Raw genomic sequence first — 11325 nt, 5'->3', positions numbered from 1 at the left:
AGATTGCCCTAGGGAAGATTGTAGACTTGGTTGTCTGCCCTTAACACTAGCAGTATACATTCATTGTCAAGTATGTTAGTTTATGGTTCCGGTTCGGAGTTTTTTTTAGGATTTGGGGCTGATTTGACTGTCTCCGAGAAAAGCACTAACGCTTCTCAAAACACCGTTTTTCGGATAATTCAATGTTTCCGATGGAAAAGGGTGTGTTGTCGCTGACCGACAGACTCATTTGACATTTTCTGTAGAAATGTTATTTTTGGTAAAAACCATCAAAAATATATGCTTTTCATAAAAAAATTGCTAATTTGGGGCCATTTTTTACAGGCCGCTACACGGAAAAAATGAATTTTCCTGGGATAATGACTCGTATGGCAATGAAGGTCAAGACTTCTTCTGTATACTGAGTAAAAAGGAAAAAAAGTTATCCGATACGTTTTCCGCAAGCTCCGATGGCGCTAAAACACCCAAAACGCACATAGAACGCATGATCTGGGTAATCAGGCGACGAAACGCTTTACCGCTATCGCGCGCACTAATACCAGGAAGTGTTCACTGCACGATCAAATCTCCGACACCATAAAACGCTACGAACAACAAGCATTTGGAGAAGTATAAAAGATTATAGACTTTTAAAGCGATAGCCGAAAAATCTAGAGCTAAAACTATGGAGACAACCTCTGATTTGCGTCTTATTCTTAGGGACTATTTAGATATCTGGACACTTGAAATTCCGAACCGGAACCTTATGACTGCATTTGAGACTAGTGTGTACAATGACCTGGTTCTTCTGGTCAATAATGATGGTTCAGATGAAGACCTACACTAGACAAAGGCAAAACTAACCAGACAATTAACATGGCTGACCTGACAGCTAACTTTCCTTTGAACATCATTTGTATTTAATGTGAGGCAGAAACTGAGAAAGCAATAACGATTTCACTGATCACTGATTTTATTTCTCATACTGTTAACAATATCACATTATTATAGTTCCTCTTACTTTGTTGCATTGCATGAATAAGTCCATTACATGTGTTAATCATAATGTGTTTGCAAGCACAATGTGAACCAGGCTTAGTAATTTTTCCATAGGCATCAACTGTCGATCAGCAAGCAGTTGGAGCAGGACTTTGGCTGCATAGCATCAGTTCATGTGAGGCCTTTTTCATACTACAATACATTTAAGATGAGTCCACTGAACACAGTGCAATGCTGACTTTGAGACTACTTTCTGTTGGACAGGATGCTGTGAAGCAGGATTCCTGAAAAATAAAAAAGACGAATTAATTCATACATTTGGCGCCACAGTGTGTAAGACAATCATAAATAAATTAATTCTTTCATGGATGTATGCCCTTTAAATAGATCAAATTTAGATTATGACCGTTACCTCCTTGGTCAGAACTCATTTCGGAATACTCATAGCATCATGCTTGAGACAGATATTGCTGTTATCGTTATACTGGTCTTTGGAAACTTTCAACTATAATGCTATAATGACAACTACAAACTGATGACACTTTCATTTAAGGACTGGTGACTTGTTTCCCACCTGTTGCTACAGAGACGTTGAGGGAATCAATCCCAGGATGCAGTTCTCTCCCAGGCTGAATTGTGACTTTTGTCGTACACAAATTCTCCAGCTCCGTGCCCAGTCCATGACCCTCATTGCCTGTGAAGTGTGGATGTTATAGATTTCATTCATTGTATAAACAAAGTCAACATGAAAATGGAAGTTGTCTCTAAACATTTCAATCTCAGAATAGGAACAGCACAGTACTTTTTTTGGCTGGCAATACAAGCAGCCAAGGTTGCCCAACTAGCCGTGGCTATTATAAATGTCGGGCTTTGAAAGAGAAATACAAAATGCTTTGAGTAACATACCAAGTAAAATAATACTTAAAATTTACAAAGTACAATACAATTGTAGAAAGGTATATAAATACTGTATATACAGCATAAGATAAGTCTTCTTACCAAGAACCAGGACTGTGGGTCCACTCAGAGCAAAGTTCCCACATACGACTGTGCCCTCCACGTCTTCAGTGGCTGCCACTGTCCCCACCACTGTCCACCCTGAACTGCTCAAGTTCTAGAAAAATTGTACAAAAATATGCTTACCAAATTGAGACTGTGTATGGTGACAGCCTTCTTTAAAGTCTTTATGCTTAAATTGTACATAATACATACAGTTGTAGAATGAAATGGAACTATCTGGATGGACTTGACTGCCAGATGAAAGTGCTTGAGCTATTCTAAATAGCCTGGTATCCAGCCATATTGATAAAGCTCCCAAGTCTCTTCTGTCCTCTCTGCAAAAACATGAGTAGGACAGAAGAGATTCGGGAGCTTTAATACGGATGGATACTAGCCTAATTCTAGATGCAGCTGGCAATACAATTCAGACATAACCTTCAAGAATGATTGTCCACATTGCAATACAGACATACTTGTAAGATATAATACAGATATAACCTACAAGAGTGATGTAATCCAGACATACCTGTAAGAGTGCTGGAATGTCTTCCATAGAGTACACTGTCTGAGTCTCCATGGCTCCTGAGCTTGCTTTGCTCACCACAGGGGTCAAAGGGCAGCTACAGGTGGAAAGGAGACAAACAGACATAGTCAGAAAATGTCATCCAGAAAAAATAGTCCTGAGAAATATATGCATGAACTACAAAAGTTAAGACAGTTGAACCAGTAAAAGGACATACTACTATTGCTACCATACCAATTGAAGACTTCTGTATTGGTTAGGAATGGAACAATCATACTTCATATGCTTCCATTTTATCATTTCAATAAACCAACATGATATTGACTTCTTAACATTTTTCATAGTCTCCCTGTGAAGACTTATGCTATATCCAATCTACAATTCAGTTAAACAATTTTTGTTACCAACAACAAGGTAAAAGGTTAGAAGAACGTTTTTGCAAGGCAAGGGAAGATCTCCATCTCCTCAACCTATAGAGTGTCAACCCTTAAGAAGCAGGCTGCCATCAAGCTCCACATCTCTGTTCAACTACAAGGATGTCTAATCCTTGCCTGACACGAAACAACACATGATAAGGCCACGGCCAAATTCATTTGTTGTTTTTCAGACTTTTTCAGAAAAAAATTGGGTTGGTCTGTCGAAAAAAATTTTTGCAAAAAGTCGGGAGTAGGAGAGATCGAGGGGCTTACTCAAGTTACACTACAAAAATAACATTTCAACATTTAGGAGGTCCCTGGTAGCAAAGTTCAAAGTTTGAAGAAAAATAATAAATGTACTGTCCAAAATAGGCACGTACAGCTACTGGAATACTTAGTTGTTAATTTGAGAAAGGAGAGGCAGTGAAATGTTGTCAACACAAGGAGGTGTGGCCATCAATATGAAAAGTTTGTTTTTTTCAATTCGGAAAAAATAGGGTCGGGAAATCAAAGAAACAACTAATAAAATTGGTGTGGCATAAACTGGATAGTGAGTGTGTGTGAGTTAGTTAGATTCCTACCAATTACTGCTGCTGGCTATAATTTTGTCCACTCCAAGGTAGTACGATGACCGCAGGATGGCACCAAAATTCATGGGGTCCTAAAATGAGTCAAAATATGCATTTTTGATGATAAAAGAGAGAAAAGTTATCAAAAATATCAAATAACAAAAGGCTTGATGACAAACAGACACAAAAATGCTAATGACATTACATATTCCTTCATAACAAGAGGATCTACGATGTCACTGACACTGAGTTAAATACACGTCACTGAGTTAAATAAGTCCCTTACCTGCACTTCATTCAGAACCAACCAGATAGGAGGTCTCTCTGAGTCCACGTCTACAGTTGGGCTGGAATTGGGAGTTGTGAAACATGATGTTGAATCTTCTTTACAAATAACTACTGTACATAGTGTAGAATATAATGATATATATAACAAAATATAGCACATGAAAAGACAATTTTACCTTAATAGTGCATAATATGACAATATGATCTTACCTGATATCTTCTAGGCTAAGAGGTTCAGCTCTTCTTTTGGTAGCTTCCAAACACACTCCCTACATTGGTCATAAAAATAAATGCTGTTTGTTAATTCTGCATAACTAGCATGCTAGATCTGGGATTTTGCCATTGCCAAATTACTTCTTCCTAATGCTAAGACCAACCAATAGACCCCTTTTAAAACTCCTCTGGGTTGGGTGAAAACCAGGGTAGGGCTTTAAAAAATATCCTTATTTCTATAACATTACTTTTTACGTAATCTTACCTCCAGACCTCCAGAGTTAGGAAAGGAGTGAATCAAAATATCCATACAAATATTCACAAAAGTTTTACTGTTCATCAACTTTGCAAAACAAACAAATCCTTTCATGGCAGAAAAGACTGGACAAGGAAGTGAATCACACACCTGGTGGGTTCCGTCCCCGATCATCTTAGTCATTCGATGCTTGGGTATTCTGACAACTTTCACTTCCTTCTCGTCTGCCAGGCTCTCTATCTCCTCGATCCTGTCTGCACCTGTCTGGTAGGGCGCATCCTTCAGGAACAGCTGACTGAATGACCTCTGACCTTGCTGAAGGGCCAGAAGGCAGGGGGCGATGCCAAACAGGAATTCATTGCCTACTGCAGGGGCAAACTTCAACTGCCTGTGGACAAATATGGGGGTATTTGTGAGTAGGGGTTCGTCAGATTGAAGAATTGGCCAAAATAGGGGATGTTCTATCAGCGAGCTTGGTCAGCCAATGGAGTACAGATTTTCCCACAGTTGATTGCAAATCGTTACTCTATGGCCACTATTGAACATTGATCATTGTACTATTTTCCCAGCAACATAGCATCCCACAGGGACAGCAAGGGCAATCCAAAGATATTTAGAACATCAACCATCTAAATCTTCACATGTATTACAGTATTATGGTAAGGTCTTCATTTTCTAGGTAAAAAGAGGAACTTATCTCATACAAATTACACAAAATCATTCTTTTTGATAAAACATTATTTTCTGATAAAAGATCAGCTTGGACTGTACCTGTTCTCATTTCTCTGCTGCCTAGGTGACTGTTCCCATGGCAACACGGCTTCATCATCACCATGGTCGCTTATACCATGTTCCCACCTCCGCGGCTGTCTTCGTCTCTGTTGCCATGGCGCTGGCTCATCATCACCATAGTTGCTTTCACCATCTTCCCATCTCCGCGGTTGTCTCCGTCGCTGTTGCCACGGTGACGGCTCATCATCCTCATCTCTCCATCTGTCCTGTCTCCAGCTGCTTCCATAATCTTAGGAAATCAAGGAAAAAAATTAACCACTCAACAAGTATAAATTGGGCAGTAACAAATGGATTGGCTACACAAGAATTATACACATCCATACCAGGTAGGAAAAGCTTTCTTTCTTTTCTTTTCTTTTCTTCTTCCTTCCTTCAGTGCCCACGATCATTATGTTGATCATTATGGCACAGTCTTTATTTGACGTCCTATCTGAGGGACATCCCTAGCTAAATATAGGTACTCATTTTCACCTGAGTGAACAGGGAAAAGTCGTGCAAAGCGCCTTTCCCAAGAGCACAAGACACTGCTCTGGCGGCAGGGTGCGAACCCGAAACCTTTTGAGCCTAAGCCCAACGAGCTGCTGCTTAGGCCATGCAATCTTACATAAGTGAGCTTGTAAGGTGTAACAGACATGTGCAACCCAATGATATGCAATTCTTCTACCTTGTTTCCAGGGTTTCTGAGCAGGCCTCCCAGCTCTAGGTCGGGCTGACTTGGTCTCGTGTAGGAAGTCCACATCAAAGCTTCCAATATTCCTGGCTCTGACTCGCTCCATGGACACAGGAACGTGATTGGAATTCACCTAAATATAAAAATCAATTTTCCTTTTATTCTTCAAGAGATGTAATGATTTCAATGAACAGTTGTTACCAGCGCACGGGTAAACTCACTTCAATGGCACTGAGAGAATTTGGTCATGTGCCACCAACTGTGCCCAATGGACAGGAATGGACTAACTGTTCAAGAGATGTAATGCTTTCAATGAACAGTTATTACCAATGCATGGGTAAACAAACTCAATTCATAAGCCCTGTGACTGAGAATTTGGTCATGTGCCACCGACTGTGCCCCACGACTGTGACTAGCATGTCTGCACTCTCGCCTTGCCTTGGCTTATCTCTAAATGGTAACCTTGTCCAGGTTTCACCAGTATCTTTATAAGAAATTTACCGACACTATGACATAAATTACTACTGCGTACCATTTCGTAAGGCCATACCAATTTAATTTGTTGGTTCTCGGATTTTTCCAGAAAAAAGTTGGAGCGACAGGGCGAAAAAAACAACAACAAAAACTTGCAACAAGTCTGGATTCAGGTCCAGAGTTTTCAGTGTGGCAAAATACTTATCCAGTTACAATTACATGAAAAATTTGCATGTAAGTATACATTTTACATGTAATTTCAACAATACAAACGCAAAATAATGTGCAATCAGTATTACAGAAGTACACACAGTAATAAAGCTTAACAGTTGTAATAAATCATCATAGTAAATCATTAACAACATTAAAAAACTTTAAAAACTTTTTCAGCATAGTATAATGTCTAATGTAAGTTAGCAACAACAACAACAAAATGACTTCATTTCACCCAAAAAATAAAAGAGTGCCTGAAACATCTGATTCATTATTCTCTTTGTGAAAGCTGCAGTTTAAACAAAAAACGCTAGAGTGTACTCCTCATTTGCATGAAATTGCATTCATTTACATACTTGTGACTGGCTACATGCTGCCATTTTGGTTTGCAGGCAACGAAATTTTCGACATTTTCCAGCACAAATTTCACGATCTGTTGGTGGTTTTCGATGATCTACAACACAAAGGAAAACATAAGCAGGTGATAGTTGTTTTTGCATGTCCAGTACTTGTTTCAGAAGTTTGTTTAACTGAGCCGAAGTTTGTCCAGCAACTTGTGGACATTTAACTCTCACGAACATGCAAATGAGTTCTCATGAACATGCAAATAATCTCAAGGTCGTATGGCAAGTCCATTTTTTTTTTTTTTTGAAATTGGGAAAAATAGAAGCGGCGATTCCGAGAACCAACAGATTAAATTGGTATGGCCTAAGGTTGTCGTAAATTGCATAGGAGCAAATTCTCACAGGAGTCTGACAACATATCTCTCAACTATCTATAAAAAAAATCATAAAAGTCGACGAAATGCACATGCTGTGAAGAAGATGATGAATACACATGACATGAGATCTGACCTTGGCAAACCGTCTGCTGTCATCTTCATCAGTGCTCCAGTCGACGTCTCTCTCCGAGCTCTCCGACGTGAAGTCCACTTCCTGCTCTGACAGGTTCATCAGCCGTCTCTCCAGCGCCGAGATCTCACGTTTAGGCTTCTTAAACTTCTTCGGTTTCTGCATTCTCTCTTCTACGTCCACATCTGTTGACATGTATCTGGCTACGCATGATCTGACGTTGGTCGCCCCCCTCCCACCTCGTTCCAATTTTAAAAGTCCGCTTCTGACAGCTTCGTTCGTTGTGAACGCTCTTGACTGTAACACAGGGTACCACAGATATCTAGTGAACACTCTAGTCGCCATGTTAAGGTAATCTAAGGATGTATAAGTCTACTCTGAAGGAAAGAAATCTTTACGCAACCGTCCCCATGAATATCGTCTGCGCCATGTGCTGACTGGGACAAAGGTCAACAGAAGAGTCCAACTTGAAAGACCCCCAAAGGAGATGTGTTTTAAAAGTATTAACAAGAACAAGGCTGTGGGGAAGATAGATTATAAGTATAAAAAAACTAGAAATATATTTTACAACTTATGAAAATGTATTCGAAAAAAATGAAGACTTTCCGTCAAATCAGTGGCCACAGAGATGTGTGACCACCTATGATACACAGTGTTATAGTCCAAATAGCTAGGTGAACATGTTGACCAGGAAGCAATTTCTGACTGACAACAAATCGAACATCAGCTGCTTTGGACGGTTTTAGACCATCCTGGAGTTGTGTTTCGTCTGAAAGGGAGCTTGAAGGTAACCACTTTTATGGAAAAAAGTAAAAGTAACATCATGATTATTGTAAACAATAAGAATCACTTTGGGTGTGGTCTTGGTGTGGTCAAGTGGTTTCATTTTCATATCACAATTTTGTATTGAACTTAACAGTTATCACAGTCTAAGGATTTCCTTGATATACCTCTCGGTGAAAATATTATAAATGATGTCCACGTGAACGATTCTAAGCTACTAGTAGTGTTCAAGCTGAATCACACTTTAGTTCAAGTTCAATCTCTATCTTTTTCAGGCCTGTAGAAGATTTCAAGTCTCTTGAAAAGTTCAAAGTGAACATCTTAAATCAGGACTAGTCAACAATGGCTGATGACAACGACCGGTCTGCAGTGCTGCGTCGCAGGGTTCAGGCTCGCCTGGCCGAGTCATTCATGCAGCAACTGCAGGACGACTCTCAGGACAAACCTCCACAGAAGGAAGAGAAGTTGTCCCGTATCAACGCCCACACCATCTTCTGGCTGGTGGCGTCCATGGCCGTGTTTTACTACACAGACATTGCCGTGGCTCTGAGAGTGGACCCCAGGATCAACTGGCTGTGGTTGCTTCCTGGTGCTGTGCTGGTCGGACTCAATGTTGTTATAGGTGAGGAGATGGATACTAACCTTCTCTTTGCTGGGGATACATCTTATAATAATATATGACTAGCTTTTTATTAGTTATAGCAGGAAGTAGAAGTGGAATGGGCTAAAGCTAATGCAGTGGCTATTGACACACTGACAGTGGCTATTGATACTGTCTGGGTGTGTCAATACTGACAATAGACAAATAATTTTGTCCAGGATCCACAGATTGATAAGCACATTATGCTGGGAACCTGTATATCAAGCACTTCACAGAAGATAGTTATAGGCTGTGGTGGCCCACACTGGTGCCAGCTGAAATGTGTCAGCAAAGAACAATTCCATATACAGTAAATGTGTCATTACAACTGTACTAGTTGAACATTAGCGATCTCTTGGCATTGTACAACTGTTTTATTCCATAGAAACAATGTGTCACACCTTTCATCACATGAGAACTCGCATCAGAGAAACAGTTCATTAAGGTGCATGACCTAACTTTATCCTTCCCACAGGTGGGTTCCTGATAGTGTGGCTGTCCTGGATCAAAGGTGTGAGTACTGATGAGTGGGAGAAGCTGTACCCTAGTGCCATCCCCACAGCTACAGCTAGCTTCATTATCGGTAAGTGGTCATAACACACATTAACAAACTACTTTGAAGCACTGATATCCTTATTCAATAGACTTTGTGACTTTATTAGCACCTTATCTTCTAGAGGTTATTGGAAAGTTGATAGATTATGATTTGGTGTTCAATGTAAAAAAGTAAATTGTATCTTTTTTTTCTGTTTGCAGGTGGGCTTTGTTGCATGATGGGTCTGTGGCCAGTGTGGGGATTCCTAACTCCCATCATCCTCTTCACCTTGTTTATGGGTGTTGTCATGGTGATCTCACTATTCCCATGACCCAGGAGGAATGGTCCGTCTTAACAATACTAGGGGTGGGTACTGGTACAGAAAATTCAGGTAAAGGTACGGTCCAGGTCCAGAGGATCAGGTCCAGGTTTGAACAACAACACTAACTGCCTCAGTCAGTTTTAGACCAGGTTTGGCCATAGAAGCTTGATAAAATGACTATCAACTCTCCTTTACTTAGCTCTTGTTGTTTTCTTGGAACAGTAAGCCCTAAAATATGTGAACATCTTTTCATTTCGAATCGGTCCAACATCCGGTCTACTGATGTCTGTTTTTTCTGGACCAGTCCAACAAAACGTTTTTGTACTGGTACAATGTTTAAGTTTGAGTTTACTGGTACCCACCCCTAAACATGCCAAAGATGATGCCACACATTGAAAAGCCAGTATACAAAAGGAATTCACAAAACAACTTGGAGCTGTTTGACCATTTGCCATCCTTTCTTATTAGGGTGGATCACGTCAGCATAGTTTTCTCATTGTTTGTATATTGTGCAACAGGAATCAGAGAGCTGTTTATTGATACAGTTGAACAGATGAATTGTTGTTGTCCTTCTATGCACCTTCTAATTTTACCTTATATTGCCACTGTTTTGAGATGTGTTGTAAATTTTTTTTAGAATTTATAGGCACATTCTAGTAATAGTATTTTTGCATTTTGCCGCCTTAGCGGCAAAATGCTCTGAGACCAGAATAGTCGCCGTTGTGATGGAGTGATGGAGTGATGTTGTGATGTTGAGATGAACGGACCTGTTCAAATTCTGCAATGCATTTGTATACAACTTAAAAGCTCTGTCGTGAGTCATTGTCTGTGGTCCGTAATGGGGCCTAATATTTGATTAGATTAAATGAATGAAGTATGATATTCCTAAGATTGATGCAGCATATAATCAAATTATTGCTCTTACATTTTAACGTTGTATTACCAATTCATAAAGATGAAATGTTTTCCAAATAAATCGTGTATATATATATAACAGTTACATATAGCCTATCCCAGATTCCTTTGCGACTTAGTTAATATTCATGCATGCGGCGGTGGTGTTTTCCGTGCGTGTAGCGATTTTCGATTGATCGCCGTGTAAAATTGAGAAAGGCCTAGAACTTCAAACTTACCAGAATTGTAGTATGTAGTATGGAGGCCCTGGCAATGTAAAAATGTTAAGCAGGGGATAAAAGATTGTTGAGATATGGCCTTCGGGAAAATGCCTCGCGAGACGGGAAAGTCACTTCCGCGTTTACCTGTTCGAGCGCTCTGCGGGCATGGCGTTGCGTCAGCCTGATTTGCATCTCAGCCTTATTTGGAAGCAACCCATATATGGTAGGATTGAATAGACAAGAAAACAAGCTACAATTTGGTACGTGAAACTTTCTTGTACCGCAATTTTAAGGTGGTTTACCTCCAGTTTGCAAATTTAGATGGCATTTTTCACCATTGATGTCTTATTTTTTCAAAAAGTTGCATCCATGTATGTAACAAGCGGTTTCTAAGCTTTAAAATGATGTATAACATGTGTAGGTTTGTTGGGAGTTAGCGATGTGAATGTTCAACATGTGCTACTCGCTCCGTGTGGTGTGCCGAGTCCGGGCCGTGAGTTACGGCCGTAGGACCCTGCATATAAATTTAGTTAGGCGGGTCCATAATTATCAAAATATTCTCGTTTCCATGTAAATAATTAGCGTATTGATATTCATTAATTGTATACAGATAGCCTTTATAAGTGTAGATACATTGTATGTTCGGACACGTTTGTTTCAGGTTTGAGACGCAAAACTTTTGTTTTCT

At 39.9% G+C, this 11325-nt stretch overlaps 2 protein-coding genes across 3 annotated transcripts; one reads left to right on the top strand and one right to left on the bottom strand.

The window, feature by feature from the left end:
• Window positions 1-934: 934 nt before the first annotated feature.
• Window positions 935-7699, bottom strand: LOC118425707 (rRNA methyltransferase 1, mitochondrial-like). Its single transcript, XM_035834747.1, has 11 exons — window positions 7246-7699; window positions 5699-5837; window positions 5014-5263; window positions 4393-4630; window positions 3984-4042; window positions 3772-3832; window positions 3498-3577; window positions 2504-2597; window positions 1978-2092; window positions 1553-1672; window positions 935-1262 (listed from the first exon to the last, which is right to left on the bottom strand). The coding sequence occupies exons 1-11, from the start codon at window positions 7585-7587 to the stop codon at window positions 1225-1227; spliced, it is 1536 nt and encodes a 511-aa protein (XP_035690640.1). The 5' UTR covers window positions 7588-7699; the 3' UTR covers window positions 935-1224.
• Window positions 7700-7873: 174 nt separating this feature from the next.
• LOC118425744 (transmembrane protein 128-like) lies at window positions 7874-9834 on the top strand. 2 transcript variants are annotated; one of them, XM_035834812.1, is made up of 4 exons: window positions 7874-8029; window positions 8301-8647; window positions 9141-9248; window positions 9422-9834. In XM_035834812.1, exons 2-4 carry the CDS (start codon window positions 8368-8370, stop codon window positions 9529-9531), a joined length of 498 nt encoding a protein of 165 aa, XP_035690705.1. In that variant the 5' UTR covers window positions 7874-8029; window positions 8301-8367; the 3' UTR covers window positions 9532-9834. The 2 variants fall into 2 exon arrangements, with proteins under 2 accessions (XP_035690705.1, XP_035690706.1); XM_035834813.1 differs by having other exon boundaries at window positions 7894-8029; window positions 8309-8647.
• Window positions 9835-11325: the final 1491 nt, after the last annotated feature.

The sequence above is a fragment of the Branchiostoma floridae genome, chromosome 11 (genome assembly GCF_000003815.2).
Source record: "Branchiostoma floridae strain S238N-H82 chromosome 11, Bfl_VNyyK, whole genome shotgun sequence".
In the NCBI taxonomy this organism is placed as follows: domain Eukaryota; kingdom Metazoa; phylum Chordata; class Leptocardii; order Amphioxiformes; family Branchiostomatidae; genus Branchiostoma; species Branchiostoma floridae.
This window is presented reverse-complemented; position numbering and strand designations above follow the sequence as displayed.